Source organism: Artemia sp. Qi Xiang Cuo, chromosome 13, assembly GCF_049724085.1.
Source record: "Artemia sp. Qi Xiang Cuo chromosome 13, ASM4972408v1, whole genome shotgun sequence".
Lineage (NCBI taxonomy): Eukaryota > Metazoa > Arthropoda > Branchiopoda > Anostraca > Artemiidae > Artemia > Artemia sp. Qi Xiang Cuo.
This window is the reverse complement of record NC_142806.1, coordinates 47,337,512-47,357,424: the sequence shown is the minus strand read 5'-3', so window position 1 is coordinate 47,357,424 and position 19,913 is coordinate 47,337,512. Positions and strand designations below refer to the sequence as shown.

Below are 19,913 nucleotides of genomic sequence, written 5' to 3'. Positions count from 1 at the left end.
GAAAGGAAGAAATGCATTATTTGGTATATACAGAAGCACACTAACAGCAGAAATAAGTGAACTACGCCTCCACAAACATATATTTAATACTAAAATTATGCCTATCTTACATTACGGATCAGAAATATGGGGGTATTAGCCGGCAAAGCAAATAGAAACCCTTCAACTTCAATATTATAAACGAGTTTTTGGCCTACACAATACAACACATACATTAGTATTAAAAGGTGATCTTGGTATATTTAACCTGAACTTGAAAAGTTATACCCAAATCATCAAATTTTGGTTAAGACTTCTAGAACTTCCCCTGACTGGACTTGCCCGAGCAGCATATGAAGATCTTCTCCTTCAGTGTAACAAAACGTCATGGACAGCACAAATCAAGAGGATATTAGATGAGAATGGATTTTCAAGTTCGTGGGAGAAGGGAAAAGGGCCAGAGGATCATGAAAAGTTCTTCAAGGAATTTAGTGCAAGACTTGAAGACCAAGAAGAGCAACTATGGCAAGCAGCTGTGGACAAATCTCCGAGTCTTACTTTGTATAGAGAAGTAAAAGAGAATTTTGGTCAGGAGTTTTATTTCAAGCTGGGATTGCCCATTAAGTATTTGAGGATTTGGATTCAGATTCGAGCAAATTGTCTTCCAATTTATACTTAGGTTGCAAGGAAAAAGAGGGAAGGTCCGGAGGCCGGGTGTAGTTGCTTAAGATGTGGGGGAAATGATTATGGTTTGGGCCATTTCCTCCTCCGGTGTAAGCAACTCTCTCATTTAAGGGGATTAATTATCCAGGAGGGGGAAGATAGGCTGCTTTGTGAGTTAATGAGGTATAGGACTCCCCGTTATATTGTGGCAGTAGGAAATTTTGTATTGAAGGGAAGGATGTCAAATGAAGTGTAATTTTTCTTTAGTATGTCTTTTTGTATATGGCTTTAGTTGGCTTTTAAATACAGATTATTATTATTATTATGCACACATTTAGCTCCTATTTTCTCCGCTGAAAGCTCTTGGGACATACTGAGGGCTTGCAGCAGAGCACTTGTTCTTGGTTCCGCCTTCACGCAAGACTTAGTAAATCCAATTTTTTCCGATCGAGATCCAATGAAATGCAATTAAGTTCTATAAAACATTCAAATCCAACCCTTCCCACTAAGGTGCTAGTCCTGCTGTCCCATTTTTAGAAAAATTGTATTTGTTTGTACGTAATTACATAGGCACCCATAAGCTGAATTTTGGAGGGGAGGGGCTTATCTGGTCTAATCGGCACTTCCAATGCTGTATAGTAGAAATCTCAAAACAAAAATATAAGGTAGCATCATTCAGCCAGGGTGGGCTGGAACCCCCCTCTGCCCCCCCCCCCTTATAGGTGCCCATGCGTAATTACACTGTGATATTTAGGGAACTTGTTAGGCAAACAAACGCGAGGTATGAGAATCCCTAGTGCCAGCATGCGGTGCATCAATAATATTGATATTATATTATTATTATTATAATTAATTAGCGCAATATTTCTAATCAAAAAGATAAGCTGTCAACTCTGATACGGTATATGTTTACCAATAGACCTTTCTACAAATTCTCGAATGCCTTTGAAATTCATGCTAATCTTTAAGAAGAATATTAATTCGTTGCACTCCAAAATTTGAAAGTAATTTCAGGCTACTTTTTTTTCGTCTGCTATTCTTCGAAAAATAATAAAAATTCTTCCAATATTACTACTATTAGTTTATTGTTATTGTTACTTAGAATGACGATATCTATTTGACCATGTGATGCTAGCCATAAACTTTTAAGAGAATAACAGTGTGGTTTTAAGAAGGGGAGAGCATATATTGATTAATTTTCACTCTCAGATTAATAATTGAGAAGTGTCTGAATCATCAAATTATAAACAGGCATTTGATTCAGCTGGAAAAAAGACTTTTGTGAAAATCTTACCTTTATCGTTTGCCAGATAAGTACATTAACATGGTTAAAGCTATATACGGGAATAATATTGCTGCGTTCAAGCAAGGAATTAAGGTTAGTAGTTGGTTCTATACAAAACCAGAAGTTAGTCAGGTTTTATGTCCTCTCCATTTTGAGGGATTTTTTCCTAAGAAACACGGCAAAAGCTATGAGAAAACGTTAGGGCCGTTCTTTTGCTCTAAGGTCTTAATCTAAGATCTCACATCTTTCTCCAAAGATTTCCGTTCTTTTGTTTATCTTTGTTCTAAGATCTTTCAGCTCACTGATGATAGCAAAAAGTGTGAAGGACGACGTTTTTCTGCCACATAGAACAATGACGAGAGAACTTTGATTATATACTCATTATTGTTCTTAGACCGCTGATCAGAGCAGAATGACAAAGGACGTTTGCAAAAGAACGCCATAAGATGTAAGATCTTAGTGCTAAGATTTCACTTTACAGCGTTCGTTGTCAAAACATGTAAGATCTTAGCAAAAAGATGAGTAAAAGAACAGGCTTTGTATCAAGTTTGAAGGGGTAGTCTCTTAGACTTATTAAATAAAAAAACAAGTTTTTTTTTAACTGAAAGTAAGGAGTGACGTTAAAATTTAAAACGAACAAAATTATTCCGTATATGAAAGGGGCTGTTCCCTCCACAACGCCTCGCTCTTTGCGCTAAAATTTGTATTGTTTAAAAAAATAGAGTTGTGAGAAAGTCAAATTTTAGCGTAAAAAGCGAGGCGTTGAGGAGGGGACAGCCCCTTTCATATACGGACTAATTTCTGTTCGTTTTAAGTTTTAACGTCGTTCCTTACTTTCAGTTAATAAAATTGTTTTTTTTAATTTAATTTTTGAACGTTTTTGAATTAATGCAGATTTTGATTTTGGCTCAACGTACATGAATAATTAAAACAAAATTTGCATATTAATTTTACTTTTATTTGGTTAAATGTTGTTTAATTTTAATTATGAACGTTTTTATTAATAATAAATATACGTAACTTACGAATTAAATTACGTAACGAACTTCTATATTCATATATTTTTAATACGCATATTAGGTGGTTTGCTCCCTAGTCAATACCTTGCTCTTTTTGCTAAAGTTCGAATTTTGTTCACATTTTTTAAAAATGACCCCTTAATCACAAAGGCCGTTAATTAGAATAAATAGCTCTTATGAAAGTACTAAAAAGTCTTTGGCTTAAAGAGCGAGGTATTGACTAGGGGTGAAGCCAATCATATACGTAATTTTTTCTGTTCGTTTTGAGTTTTGATGTTGTTCCTTACTTTCAGTTGAGAAACTTGTTGTTTTTTATTTAATTCCTGATCTTTTTTTAAATAATGCTGGGAAATCCGGCGCCCCCTTCATAGCAATGCCCCTTCCCCCAAGAAAACTTCCTCCATGGAAAGATCCTCCCAAATAACATGGGTAGGACTAAACTTGATGAAACTTATGTATTTGAAATCAGCATTAAAATTTTATTCTTTTGATGTATTTATTGGTATCAAAATCCCGTTTTTTAAAGTTTCGGTTACGTTTGAGCCGGGTCGCTCCTTACTTACAGTTCGTTACCACGAACTGTTTGAAAATATACAGCTGATTGGAGTATCCCAGATAAATTTTTTTAGCAAAATGTATGAACTTTTGGTGGTTTTGAGAGCTCAAGGTGTAAGAATAGCTTTGAAAATTTATGTTAAGAACACTAGGGTAAGCTGCTTACACTGTAAATAAATGAGGGTACAGAGGAGATGTTAGGTAGTGAGAAAATCGATCAGTTGAATAGCTTTACTTACCTGGGTAGTATTATTTGTAAAAACGGTGGGTGCACTGAAGATGCAAAAAGTAGATTAGCCAAGGAGCACTGGGGTTTTTCACGGTCGTGAAAAGGCTACTTGGTTATTATATGGTACACACTCGAGAAGTGAAGTTATGTTAATCCTAGTGAAATATACAAAAATGTGATGAAAATACAATACTTTAGTAACAAAATTATTGAAAACTACAACAAAGAATTATGATAGAGGGGCCATACAGAACGCATTATACAAAAACCTAACCCAACCAAAATACCATCTACACCATATTAAATCAAGGAGGCACACTTATGCCTCTATAAAGAGGCGACCCACCACAATGTTAAGCGATTTCAGGTCCTAGAGGTCGCAGAGAGACGGCGGTGATCGCATTTTGTAGCCCAAGCTCAAACTAAGAAACTTGCAAAATTTCATCCTCCTCCGACTTTATCTTCACGGGGTAAACTGGGCCGGAAGTTTCGACCCTCCCACCACAGCCCCCCTTTAACGTTGTCCGATTGGGTTGAAATTTACAGGTTAAGCTTTCCTAGGGCCCTGGAGCTTATCCTCGAAATTTCAGCTCAATCCGATCACTCCTTCCCTGTTTTCAAAAAACCAAATATAGCCACTTAAAATTCATCATCATTTCTTTCTTTTTTCTTAGCCACGCCTACAGGCCACAGTTGGCAACGGATCCGGTTGAATGAGGACTCATTCGAAGCAGAATTTGACCTGTTAGGGCCTTTTGATATTTTCAGACCGAAAAAATTATCCCCCGAATTTACATTTACGAAAAACCTTAGTTTTTTTCAAATAATACAGATAAACAGGTTAGACATGCTTTGTTATGAAAATATCTGCGCGTCAATTTTCATAACAAAGCATGTCTAACCTTTTTATGTGTATTATTTGAAAAAAACTACGTTTTCTAAAGAGTTAAAGAGGCTGAGTTACAAGGTCAACCCTTAAAACGTACAGGGATTAGGAGGCACAGTTGGGGGGGCTGTTAAAGAGGCTGAGTCACAAGTTCGAACCTTAAAACGTACAGGGACTAGGAGGCACCCTGTACGACGTGATTTGAGTATTCAGGAATTAAAAGCCTTAACACAAGAATGTTCAAGAGCGGGGGTTTGGGGGCGGCAGCCCCCCAACTTCAACTCCTGACACGATCAGCTAACAGTTAGTCAAGCAATAATAAGTAATAAACTGTACAAAAACGTGCAGAAATTATTTGAAAAAAACTACGTTTTCTAAAGAGTTAAAGAGGCTGAGTTACAAGGTCGAACCTTAAAACGTACAGGGATTAGGAGGCACAGCTGGGGGGCTGCCGCCCCCCAAACCCCCGCTTTCGCAGCCTTTAAATAAATAAAAAAATTTTTTAAACTGAAAGTAAAGAGCGACATTAAATCTTAAAACGAACAGAAATTATTCCGTATATGAAAGAGGCTGTGCCCTCCTCAACGCCTCGCTCTTTACGCTAAAGTTTGACTTTCTCACAACTCTTTTTTAAACAATAAAAACTTTAGCGTAAAGAGCGAGGCGTTGAGGAGGGCACAGCCTCTTTCATATACGGAATAATTTCTGTTCGTAAAAATTTTTTTTTATTTAAAGGCTGCGAAAGCGGGGGGTTTGGGCGGCGGCAGCCCCCCAACTGTGCCTCCTAATCCCTGTACGTTTTAAGGTTCGACCTTGTAACTCAGCCTCTTTAACTCTTTAGAAAACGTAGTTTTTTTCAAATAATATTTAATAAAAATATAACTACAGCGTAGATTTTAACTGAGCCTAAGCTAATTTTCTTCAAATACTGATAGGTATAAACCGGTTATTGTCTGATCTGTAGATCGAAATTCTCGAGTGTGTACCATATAATACACAAGTACCGAGGAAAGTTGGGAATAAAAGAAAGATGAGTCTGCGGACTAGGATTAGAGACCATGGTAATGACAGTAATAAGGAACGGTTTTGAGACGTGTGAACTTTGAAAGGAAAACATTTTAAGCATTTTCCATAAAAACAACTTAAGGACGGTTTTAGGTAATAGTTTGACTGGCATATATCAAACAACAAGCTGTGATAAAAATGTGGTTCGATCCAATTTTCTACGGCTATAATGAAATAAATTTTAAGATAGCCAAGCCAAATTTTTTAGGTTAAGTATAATATATTGCCAAAGATCGTTCTTTAGACCATCCTTCTGCGGCAACACGAAAAGCAAGTCGTTGCCAAATGGGCCGAGAATAAGTCATATGTCATAGGCCATATGAATGTGTAGGAGGGTATGAGAGTAATGCTTTACCTAGATTGGGGCGGAGAATGAGCGCACGTAGCTATGTTGGCCTCAGGCGGCTTGGTGGTACAATGAGCTACTTGTAGAAGCAGCAGTTATGGTACAACGACCTATGAGTCTTCTTGAGAACGACGACCAAATCTGGAATTTGTGGAAGGGTCTATGGTTGATGACTTATCCTTCTGACAAATTGTATCACCCTGTTGTATTCAGAACTTGATTAAACGAATGAATTAACTTAAACCATTTTCCAGGGATACATTTTTTCCTTTTAGAAATAATAGAATCATTTTATAAGATACTAAATATTATAACAAGTGTCAACCACCTAGCCTTCATCTCTAACTTGGTAGGTCCTTCCTGGCTACTACGTGACACATTAATACTTAGTCATAATGTCAGTATATTAAGCTACTTCCGCGTTTTTGTTGTTCAAATATACTTCGTCACTCGTCCCTGAATTTTAGATGACCAACCAAAGTGCGTATAATGGATGTTTAATTAATGCGGTGAATTCTGGTAATCTGATAATTCCGACAATATATTTCTTATTTTGCGATTATCTAGCTCTAAGCCATTTTATGACAGGTCTTTTATAATCACGTTTGCTTATTTTAATCTGAAGAAATTTAGTTTTGTAAGCAATTATGTGGTATTTTCCCAATGTTTGAGGCAAAGACATAAGGGATTTTTAGAGTGGTATTAGTAAATCCATTCTGGATTCGTCATCTAAAATATATATAAGTAAGATGTTCTCTTAAGTGTTCTATTATGCGCCTTTTAGATGAACAATAGATTTAAAAAAATGCTTGCGCTTGCAAATCCTTATCCACCCACACATAAATTGACCCTTTGGACACTAATATGGTGCTTGTGTATTATCCAGTACACACTCGAGAAGTGAAGTTAGATTAATCATAATGAAATAGACCAAAATATGATGAAAATAAAATACTTCAGTAACAAAATTATGATACTACAACAAAGAATTATGGAAGGGGGCCGCACAGAACGCATTATATTAAAACCTAACATAATCTAATCCAACCAAAATACCAACTCTATATATTAAATATTTAATAAAATTATATCTATAACGTAGATTTCAACTGAGCCTAAGCTTTGTCTTAGAATACTAACAGGTATAAACCGGTTATTGTCTGATGTTGCAGATCCAAATTCTCGAGTGTCTACTGGATAATACACAAGTACCACTAACTTAACCAATATACACAGATGTTTATCGATATATTACCGATCGAGAATTCGGTAAAAATTGTAATCAGTTGGTAGAAATTGTGTGACCTCGTTCAAACATTTGACGGACTTTTTTCTTTTACAAAAAAGGCCGAACATGTAGGGATGGGGGACTCCCCTCTTTCCAAGAAGTTTAAACCTTTTAAAGCTTGACCCAAATAAAATATAATTGTCATACATTTCAACTCCAAAGTAAACCAGGTTAAGCCGCATAATAGTTGCGATAATCCATACGACGTTACGTGACGCCCACGTGAAATGGAGATTTATAGCCCCCTCCCCCTTTTCCACCCTTCCTGCTGTGCCAAGTACATGGAATCTGTTGGTTAAACTTATTTGAGATACTTATTCAACCTGTGTTGGTTTTTGAGGTATATCTTGTAAAATAAAGTTTCTGAACCGTACGTAAACTATAGCTGTTCTGGCTAGACATTATATTAGTAGTCAGAACAGATATACTCAGGGTATACTTGGCAGTATTTCAACACATCTAGCGACTCAAAACTTTATGTTATTTTTACTCGCTTAAAATTTCCCACAGACAACCAGTCAGGTGGACTTCAATTTTCTTTTTTCTTTTTCCTAGCTTAAAGTTTACCGATATTTTAACAACCAGACAGGTTTTAAAAAGCCAGGGCTCCTAATGAAGGGAGGTCAGAGGCTAAATTCCTGATTATCTAATATTCATTCAATTCATCCGAGGCACCTCTAAAAAAAAGTGAAAATATGAGCCTAAAACCCTTCTTTGAGGCTCAGATACCCCCACCTCATAAGACAATTCACTGACAAACACCCTAATTGACAATTTGCAACTATACGATACTCAATAGTTGGTTAGTTTGTTTTTTATGGATCAGGAATCTATAATAAAGGTTGATTTTCTATAAACCCCATGCAGTCGTTGGAACGAATGATATACTGCACGCCAAAATGGTCTCTGAGTTGGGAAGGCCCTATGAATACCCTTACAAATATACCCTTTCTTGGTCGATAATATCTTGGCCCTGCTCGGGCCAAAATCACTACTGTATGGGCCAAAGTGCGAGAAAGTGGCACATTCCTGTGGCTTGATTTCTTTTGTTACTCAGAATCGGCACTAAATCTTTAAATAATTGGTCAAATGAGCCTCCTCTCAGTAATCTAAAACTACGGGTTGTCACATTTGTGACCATCCTTCGCTGGAATAATAATATATATTGTTGTACTGTATATTGTACTGTATATATATATATATGTATATATATATATATATATATATATATATATATATATATATATATATATATATATATATATATATATATATATATATATATATATATATATATATAAATATATATATATATATATATATATATATATATATATATATATATATATATATATATATATATATATATATATATATATATATATTGTTGATAATGATTTTAGGGTTCTCTTACATGTTGAATTTTACTTTTGTTTTCGATACGAAGGGAAAAAAAGATAGTAGGGGATATATTAATTTTTCACACAATTTCGTCTAAGATCGAAACATCATACTTTAAAACTTAGCATTTGACAATGAATATTAAACAAAATAGTTATGGATTGTTCTCTTTCTTTGTTGCTTGCCACCTTTTTATAATAATTTTATTTTCGTTGGAACTAAATTTTAAAATGGCAAGAAAAACAGATAAATTGTGTGAATGACAGGAATGCGAGGGGGGTTCAATGAGCTACTGTGGAATATGTATCTTTAAATGAAAGATCCAATGGAATATGAATCTGGAAAGGCCCTATTTGGGGAATGAGGCGCTATTTCGGGGAGAGGGGGAGTTGAAAAAGAACTTTAAAAACATCAAAGATTTGTTCATATGCATTTAATTACGTTTTTACGACTCGGGCAAACAATTTTTTTTGGGGGGGGGAGGGGGGATTAACACCCACTAACTCTCCTGGATACGGCCTTGACCGACAAGATTCTGAAAATGATGAGAACTAGGGAAAAGATGAATTCATTGAACTCCCATTCCAATTGTGAGTGCCTGTTTAAAGAAATCAAGAAAATGCACTTACAGACATCATTTATAGCAACGATTTTATTTGAAAACAATGCAAATGGTGCTTATGGTTTAAATTTTTTTTTTCAGATCGCCTTGTTCACTATACTCGTACTGCCAATTCGTTTGATTGGAGTTGCAATTTGCGTTGCTGTATGCTGGATCCTTTCTGTTGCAGGGACGTATGGCGTAACGGAAAAGGAAATAAGGGACTATCCTCTGGAAGGAAAAAGGAGGTAAGCATTGTCTCGTTTGTAATATCTATATTACTTATCCGTCCTTGGTTTCAATCTGAATTTTCCAACAACTTTTCAAAATGTAATCCACAAATAAGAATTTATGTAACCCTATTTCACTTAGTGACAATGCAGTGGATAAAGTCAGGCCGAAAATTCCTAGGAACTATGGTTCAAAACCGTCTGCTACAAGGTACTCAAGGAGTATAAATACAGTTCAATAGGGAAAATTCTTTTATTTGACAGTGAAACACGGAAAAAAAATATCTGGTTATTTCGGTCATAAACACAATGACCGTCTTCAATAAATAACAGTTTATTTATTGAAGACGGCCACTGTGAATGTGACCTAAATATCTAGAGATTTTTTTTTCATGTGTGTTTCACTGTCAAATAAAGGTATTTTCCCTATTGAATTGCTATCAATACGTTATGGAAAGGCAGTGTGGTCTTTGAAAATACGTACCCAAGGAGTGGTGACCCTTCAGGTAAAATTAGACAAGAAACTGACTCAGTGTTGATTTTTTTTGTTAGCGTGTTTCATTGTCAAATAAAAGCGTTTTCCCTATTGAACTGTTATTAATACGTTATGGAAAGGTAGTGTGGTCTTCGAAAATATGTACTCACGGAGTGGCAACTCTTCATGCAAAATAGACAAGAAACTGATACAGTGTTGGCATTAGGTGATTTTGTGCTATGACGTGTTTTAAGCTTTTTTTTTACTTCGAAGTGGGTGCCATCCCTGTGCACAACGTCCCTACCAAGTTCCTGTAAAAGTTTTGAACTACCGATTTTGACTCTAAAATTATTGTTGCGCGTACATTGTTATTGTTTAAATGGTTTCCCAGTTCAGATTAAGATTTTAGGGGTAACATCGTAATGAATTCTTTCTAGAAAGATCATCAAATTATTTTAATTCACGGAATCATGAAGTTGTAATTAAGAACATTGTTCTTGAATCTTATAATAAAGGCTGTTGATCCAATACCTATATGAGTGCATTTAATATTAATTGCTATTTAAAGAAATTAAATGTGTAAGTCACTATTATTATTATTTTATGCTTAAGAACTTATAGTTTCATTTTAGTGGGGAGGACCTAAGTTAGAAAAAATGAGCAAAAACGTCTAAAGTACCCAAAAAGAGATATTAGAGGACAATCTTAAATATCTTAAGAATTTCCAGACGGGCACGGGCTCCATGCCCCTCACCCTTGTTCTTGTCTGCTTGCCTGATTTTATACTCACTGTTGAGCGTCTTCAGCTAATTAGAAAATATCATCAGCGCTCTTTTGATGTCTAACATCTATACGCATGGGCGTCCATATGGGGGGCAGGGGGGGCTCCCGCCCCCCCCCCCCCTTGCTGAATGATGCTGCCTTATTTTTATACTTTTGTTCTGAGATTTCTATTATATAGCATTAAAAGTGCCAATTAGATCAGGTTTGCCCCCCCCCTGGAATTCAGCTTATGGGCGCCCATGCTATAACGTATTGGAGCTGTAGTATATTAGATGTGAAGCATCTGGATTCTCAGTATAGTGCATTATTCTGTTTCATCCATTGTAACTTCGCGCCATCTAGATTTGATCTATGCTGTGTATTTAATTCAGAAACAATTTATTTGTGATAAAATAAGTGTTGAGTTATATTATATCACGCAGACAGATTTTGAAGGGGGAAATTAGCCCTTCAAAAGATCTAATTCGACAGCCCCGCCATAGGTTGATGCGAAAACAACCTTCAACTCGACCTTCAGTTGATTGAAATTATATCACTAATTCAAATTCATGGTTTGGTCATACAGGGTAACTGATGTACCTGAAAAATTTATGAGATCTGGCTCACACGAGTGCTACAAGTAAGCATAGGGAGACATTTTACATAATACACCAAGGCAGGGAATATCCCATTTATGGGTTTTTAAGAGATACTGAAGCTTAAATGATGACTATGAGAAGGTGTTGGAAAAATCTCTCAGAAAGTTAGAGAGCAAGGTATTTCTGATGTGAAACCTTTAAATTATTGAAATTATGTAAAAATATTATGTAAAATTATAATACATCTAGGTGGGGATTTTGACATTTATGCGTTTTTAAGTGGTTCTTAACTTTAAATAATCACTTTGAGAAGGAATTGGTAAAACCTCTCAGAAAGTTAGTGAGCAAGGCATTTCGGATGTAAAACTTTTAAATTATTGAAATTATGTAAAAATACTATGTAAAATTATAATACACCAAGACAGGTGACATTTATGGGTTTTAAAGTGATACTTAACGTTGAATAATCCCTATGAGAAGATATTGGGAAAACCTCTCAGAAATTTAGTGAGCAAGGTATTTTTGACAGAAAAGTTTTAAATTATTGCAATTATCTAAAATTATGGTCTGTTTCTGATCCTCGTCTGAATCAAAGCTGAATTTTCGACATATGTCGAAATGACGTCTGTCGAATGTCGAAATGATAGTAAATCGGTGTTTCGATTGTCTACAGGCTTTACACACATACAGCCGAAGGTATATGATCTAACCTTAGCCATAACCCACTTAATTCTAGAAGCCTGCACCTGCGTTTTCTAAAGCTATTCAACTTCATTGCCGAGCTCACTTTTTGGCACCTCAGTTCAACCTATAATCGTAAAGTTTGATATTTAGGACCCTTGTCCATGAAGAGTTCCAAAGAGATCAACTAAACCTCTCCTCTCTAAAACTTGAAAGTATAACAAAAATGTAGTTTCCGTTGGGAATGTCTCTAAAAGAAACTTTCTATTGTGTACCCCCCCCCCCCCAAGAAACAGAAATGTTGGCTACTGTAAATTTAGATACTAAGCTTTAGGTTCTCCTTTTTAGTTCCATAATTTTTCCCAGAAATTTCAGCTTCAGAAAAGGTACATTTTCATGTTAGTTCCAAAGAGTATGGGTAACTAGTGAGAGTAGGATATTCCGCGATTTAACCTGAAAAGAAAAGAATTGAAAACTATTAACGCCAAAAGCAGCGTAGTGGCTGGAGAAAACATTAAAAAGGTCTCTAAATAAGAAGAAAGTTTCAAACAGAACTGGATAATTTATATGATAATGATATAGGCCTAGCCTGATCTGTATATTAATAGCATGTAAAGGTGAAGTCTCTCTGTAATTAATAAATAATCCCTATTGGTTTTGTTTTGTACCGATTAAAAGAAGTAATTTAGCTCAATAGGCCTATTCAGGCTGCACAAAGTATAGGCCAAGGTTTAAACCGGCAGGCCTACTAGTTAAATAGTTTTGGGCTCTTTACCCTCACCTGCATTTCAAATTGCCTAAAAAGGCAAGCATTTGGCTTTTTAGGGTAGGCTAATCTACTGTTTAAAAGACATGTACTAGGCCTAGCTTAAAGTTTCGCCAGACGCTAGGTGCCAATGGTGATTTTTTTTTTGTACTTGTCCGAATGTCTAGTCTTATCAGTTACCCAAAGGCTACTCTTTGTTTAGTTCCTTAGTCACGGTCAATGGGCGCATACATCAGTAAGAGTTTCCTGAACCGTGTTTGATATGTAGTCCAAATGTATTTTTTAATTGCACTTAATAGGGACGGAGTTCAAATGCGCCAATTTGCTTGTTTGATGTTGATACAGGATCTATGGTAGGAGTGAAAACCCTTTGAGTGCTAGCGACACCTAGAATCTATAGCGATTGCAGGGAAACAAGGAGGGCAAGAAACATTTTTTTGACGGGGGGTTGAATGTTCCGTGCGTCTAATTCAAAATCAACTTTAAGAAAAATATAATTAAGATCTGCCTATTTTTTCTGTAACTACAGGTAAACTCAAATATCCTTAGCCATTATGTCCATTAGTCAAGATAACCTAACAAGTTATCTCTCGGAGCTGATTTTTCAAGAGACGTGTTTTGACTTCGTATGCCTATGTCGGCCATATTAGGGGGGCTTTCGGCCCTCCTCCAACCGAATCTAAGGGCTTTTAGATCACCCTAATACTTTGTGTTCCCTTCAATTTTCTATTACGATATTTTCCTTCCGTGGATAAACTATTCTTATCACAATTCGCCCCAAAAAAATTAATTTGCCCCCTCCCTTTACCCAGCTAAATTTCAGCTTATATACATATGACAAGAACCGTTTCTTAGTCGAGCTAGAAACGGGGAAGTGATTTAAGTTTGTTGTTGGAGGGAGCCAAGATTATTCAGTCATCATTTTTTTTTAGAATATTGCTTGTGAATTTCTTGCGAACTAAGAGGATTTTGAACTAGAGAGAGATCATGGCTCTTTTCCAAATGAACTCTCTGAATCAAGCATAGAATTAAATATTGGACTGAAGGTTGAGCATCAGTCGGGTGGTGTGTAGAACTCAATGAAATGGCCAATTGAGCCCCCATTCTCATTCAAGGATAAGTTAGTACCTCCCTCATCAAATACTCCAGATTTGTGCAATACAGTAATTATTATTGATATGCCATACAAGATGTTTATTTTACAAGGTTAGGTCGAAGTTCCGCAATGAAAGCGAATGTTAATTTTAGTTCTTGTACCGTAAATTTTATAGTCTAGTTGAATGGTCTAATTTCGCCAAATTGCTCTCTTTTGCTCATCACGGCTCATGCCTCAGAGGCAACTACTACTAAACTATATGTCAGGGGTAGCTGAACTTCAACTCCCTATCTGCAGTTGGCTCTTTGACCTTTAGAATGCGGCCCATTATAATATGTTGGTTGTGTTCTTCTTTTAGTTCATGGTTACTGCAAAAGATAATCTTAGAAGATTTATAAGCGCATCGTCGGATTAGACTAGAAACTAATTAATTATTTTATGAAAAAATTAATGCTTTCTTGGGATTTAATGCCCACTGACGGATTCTTCATCTTGTGTAGATAGTATTTATAAGCTGGTATCATGGTTTTAGACTCGTGTACAAGAGGGAGGATTCGGGCCAGAGCTTCCCTAAAATCTCAAGACTAACAATTTTCCCAATAGAGATCTAGCGGTCAGTCTCTCCAGAAGGAAATACATTAATAAAATAGTCCTTGCTTCATAATATGCAGAAAAATTATTGTCAACACATATTCCAACCGCTTCCACTTTCATTTAATTCCTCCGCTTTTTTCGACTTTTTTTTCAGGTAAATTAGTTTTTATCATGAATTTTCCATAGATTCACTCTTCTTCAAATCATTTTAGCGGTAAACAAGCAAGACAACGACAACAATCGGCGGGAAGACAAAAGTCGTCCTATAAAAAATTCATTGTAAAATCCATTTGTTTATAAAAAAAAGGAAAAAAGGTGAAAAGAGCAAATGAAAGTGGAAGCACCTGGAATATTTGCTGACTAAAACTATTCTACAAATTATGAACTAAGAATTGTCTTACTGGCATATTTCCTTCTGAAGAACCCACTAAAGTAATTCCATTTCATATTAAATTTCTTTTAGTTTTCACATTTTCATCTATTTGTCCCCAAATTGTACCCCCACCTGGAAATAAAGTTCCATGTACTTTCCTATTTTGATTGTTCTGAAGCTGACATTTTTGCGAAAGTGTGACTTGCACATCATCCCCTAAACCAAGCATACAGAATTATTTAGTATGCTCATTTGTTCTGTGTTAGTAATTAAAAAAAAAGTTTTCCGAGGAAAGTAAAGAGCGAAGTTGAAACTTAAAACGGACAAAAATTATTACTTCACAGCCCATCTAACATATATCAACAAAACTAGTACAAATCAACTAACTAATTATGTTTTCCTATGTTTCTAGGGTTATAGAAAACTAGCGCATTACTGAAAACGCAAAAGTCAAACATAAAAACAGGAATATTGATTTGGGAGTCAAAAGTGAGTATGTAGCCTGACAACAATAAACTAATCTTTAGTTTTTTATAGTCTTACGCCTTTCAGTCTACAGAAATATTGGATTGATTTATCAAGTAGCATTTTGGTCTCGCCAGCTATAATACCAATAATGAGTAATATACAATCTTAAATTGTGAGAAATATGCTTAAGTATTACTTAAATGAAGATCAAATAAGATATAATATGAACTCTCGAAATCCGGTTATTTCTCTGTATACAACAGTGAATTTCAAGCTATGATGCAAATTCTAAAGCTATTCTATAGTCCTAATACTATCAAGATCGCTTTGATTCGAACTTGTCTACAAACTATTCATGACATATCCTTTTCAGAACCGAAACAAGAGCCAGTCATTGAACTGAGCCGTTGTGCAGAAGTGATACCAAATTAAACGAAAAAAAAGCAACATTTCTAAAATACTTTATTTTTATTCCGTAAAAAGTGGCCTTAATTGGTTTGCTTTTACTGTACCAAAACCCCTATGTTATTTTATGTTTTCATTAAAGCGCTAATTTTGTATAATCCTAGAAACATAGGGAAACATAATTCCTGAGTCATTGTCAGGTGGCATTTGTTTGTCACTTGGCAGTTTTTTTCAAAACCCGTTTTTTAACTTTTGGTTATTATGGGCTGTTGTTCACTCTTTACTAGTTTGCAACTACCGAACTACCGATTTACTAGGTTACAACCATGATATTGAGATCCCGGCTCCTGAAAATGGGGGAAGAACTTTAAATTCTCGCAACCCTAGAGCGGTCAAAGCTTTCCTATTCTTGAACCAATAGAATGGGAAAACAACCAGGGCGCATGGATTTCAATATTTTTCCTAGACGTCCCATTAGGATGCGAACAAGGTCCTTTGAAAAAATTAAATAAAAAAAACAAGTTTTTTCAACTGAAAGTAAGGAGCAACATTAAAACTTAAAACGAACAGAAATTATCACGTATAGAAGGGGGTTCGCCCCCAAGTCAGTACCTCGCTCTTTACGCTAAAGTTTTTTTTTTTTTAGTTATCTCTTCTAATTAAACGGCCTTTGTGATTCAGGGGTTTTGATTCGAACAAAATTCGAACTTCAGAGTAAAGAGCGAGGTATCGACTAGGAAGCGAACCCCCTCATATACGTAATAATATATGTTCGTTTTCAGTTTTAATGTTGCTCCTTACTTTCAGTTGAAAAAACTTGCTTTTTTATTTAATTTATGAAATGACGAGGTCTGTAGAACTTCCAAAAATATATTAAATGTATGTTTAGGGATGAAATTGGCCACCGTGTGACAGTGTGTCCAGAGACTGAAAAACTTTTTGTTTCTACCCTCGGCTAGGAGGGCTATGCCAGGGTTGGGGGCAAATCATATGGCGTTTCTCGTTTTTTTCCTCCCGATTTCTTCAGATACCAATTCGAAGCTGGGTCGACCCTGAATTAGCCTAAAGAGTCATTTTATACTGATTGACCGTTATAACTTTTTTGTTCGATACAAATTCTGCCCCGCCTAGCGCTGCCTTCTTGTGCTGCCATGCAAAATGGCCTATAACAGTACTATTGTGAAGCGGTCTCGTTTATATTTTTACGAGCTCTCTACAGCTTATAATATCCATACATAATTTAAAAAAAAACATTGCATTGCAGTTTTAGGGCCTGTGCTATTTTTGATTCATGTAAATGATCTTTTTTATGCAGTAAAAAACCAGAAACCTATTAATTGCTGTAGACTTTGTCAACCTAAGCCTAACCTTGCCCATTATGGCAACCATAGTTCGCCTTCTTCTGATGCCCTTCTTTGTTTTGCTGATCACAGCACACTTGGCATTTTGGGAAATTGCGAATCAGAGCTTCGATTAAATTTGGAAAATTTGTTTGAGAGAGTAATTCTATGGCTTGATGCTAATTATCTTACCCAAAATTTTTCCTGTCCATTTTTTTTTATTTTTTCGCGCGTTTCTTAGGCTTATCCCCAGTTATCCCAAATTCACCAGCCAAATGGGATATATTCATAGATCTAAAGATCGATATGTGCGTTTTTAGATTAAAATTGTCAGATTGAGTTGATTAAAATGAAGATATGCAGAAGTCTCGGTATTTTAAGGAAAATTAACAAACTCTTCCTGGATCAACTTTGAAAATCCTTCTTCGCTGCTTGATCCAATCATACGTTTCTTACTGTCCCATTGTATAAATGTCAACCTTTCCTTCACTGTTAAAACCACTTTCTAAGGTTTATAAGAAAAAAGCTAGAATCCTCGTTTAGGAAACTAATCGTTCAGGAGTTATCCCGTTACTTGATCTCGAGTCACTGTATATTCTTTCGTGTGTATGTTTTACTTTTCCTCAGCTTCAAGGTGACCTCCCCCGGCCGATAAATGTTCCGCCATCTTTTACCTCTGATCAGAATAATTATAATCTCGCAATACAAAAATCATATTAAAGTTCCCTGTACTCCTTGTGTAAGGTCAGATTTTAATCCTTTAATGGTGAGTCATATTGTATGGAATAAGTGGCCTGAATCAACTCGAAGGTGCCACTCATTCACTTTGTTCCAAAAAATTGTTAAACATTTTTTGGCTTCTAAGAAGTTATTTTCGTCTATTTATTTATTTATTTTCCTTTTATATTTTTTATTAATTTATTAGAATCTATTTAATCTACTTAATTAATTTAGTTTATTCAATCTATTTAGTTTTATTTTCTATAGTTTTTATTTTATTTATATTTTCTTTTCTTCTCCCTTTTGCTCTTCTCTCTGTGAGTGATTTTTTTTTTTCTCTTCTTCTTTGAGTAAATGACTGGTTTGTCTTCCCCCTTCTTTACAGGCTAATGGGGTAATAGCAAAATGTAACATTGTATGTTTATTTTATGACGAATGGATCTTATCTTAGTTTAGCACATTATCTTTGGTCAATGTAACAGAATATAGATCTTTCGTTGGGATTTCAGAAATACTGTCTTACGTCGTGGCTCTTCTCAGGGTTAGGGTAAACCGCGATATGGTATTTAAGACAAACATTAAGCCCATATTAAATATAAAAGGAGTTTCTTCGCATGAAAGCAAAGAGTGGCATTGGTACATAAAATAAACAAGAAATTATAATACAACTTATATAGATTAACCATTCCTTGCGACACGAGTAATTGAACCGGCCAACCTTCGATCAGGAAGCGCCGCTCAATCAATTTCGTCATCGCGAGGTATAAAGGACAATAATTCTTCTTTAACTTTATTCATTTACTTTGAATAGTAGAATTTTAATGGCTGATTCCGTGCAGCCGCTTTTTTATTGCAGCTTATAGGAAATATGAGCATTTGTAAAGGTAAATGGTACTTATCGGTTATATAATAAACACTCGAAAAGTGAAGTTTGGTTAATGCTAATGAAATAAAACCAAATAACCTGAAAATATGATAGGCTTCTTTAGTAACAAAATTATGAAAATTACCACAAATAATTATGGAAGGGGGGCCGCCCAGAGCGCAGCATATTAAATACGTAGCCTAACCTAACCTAGGTACCTTATTTGCCCCTTAACCCCAAAAAACCTATTAAGAAATATTGTTAAATATATAACCGATAAGTTCAAGGTAAATTATTGAGGTAATATTTTTTTGGTTTTGTTTCAAAATTAGCTTTAATTTGAATTTTGAACCAACTGCTGATGCAAAACAAGCTTAAAATAGTATTAACAAATAAAATGATTTTTTTTCTGTGGGTTAGACATAAAACCCTCTCTTAGTTATTTTATCTTTATCTTAGTTAGTTAAAATAATGTAATATTATATGTATAACTCAAGATGAATAAAATCTTATATTATCTTAAGGATTAAGCAAGGCACCATGCGATAGTATGTCTTCAGAAACTGAAAGATTGTATTAAATGTTTTTTAATCGCTTTAAACTAATTGATCGTCTCTGTATTCAATACAATTTTGACTGATTTTGGGCCAAAATTGTTGCACTTCATTACAAAACGACCGACAACAGTACTTTGTTTTGAATTGATTGCATTTTAATTATTTAAAGAGTCTCTATAAGTCAAAATATCAGTATTGGATATTTAAACATAAAAACCCCTTTCGTTAAGCCTAAAATCCTGTGTTATTATACTAAATCCTGTGAGTTTCGACACTTCAGCTCTGCAGAGAGATGTTTTCAATATGGCTTGGCTCAGATTGCTGAACTGAGAAAATTAATTGGCTCAGATTGCTGAACTGAGCTGAGGCAATGAATAAATACTATTGGGCAAGGGATTTGAGACGCTGGCCATCCGCGAATAAGGGCTAAATTGAGAGATGAATTTGGGACAATATTTGGGGGCGTCCACCTGCCCAGAGTCTCGGGCAAGTAACCCAAAAATTAAAAAAATTTGTGAAAAATTCAAATTTTTCAGAATGTGGGGCTAAGCTTAGGCAACAAGTAGGTACTATTTAAAAGATAAAGATAGCTTTAAACGATTGTTTGCCTGTAATTTCAAGCAAATTTTTGGTCCTATGTCAATTCTAAATTCTTGGTCAACCTT

At 35.3% G+C, this 19,913-nt stretch overlaps 1 protein-coding gene across 1 annotated transcript in view; it reads left to right on the top strand.

Annotated features, from left to right (window-relative positions):
- LOC148945345 (lysophosphatidylcholine acyltransferase-like) overlaps positions 1 to 19,913 on the top strand; it is an 89,774-nt gene that overhangs the window by 11,932 nt on the left and 57,929 nt on the right. The window contains exon 2 of the mRNA XM_089098773.1: positions 9,420 to 9,565. Coding sequence (XP_088954899.1) covers positions 9,420 to 9,565 — 146 coding nt within the window. The remainder of the gene's footprint in view (positions 1 to 9,419; positions 9,566 to 19,913) is intronic.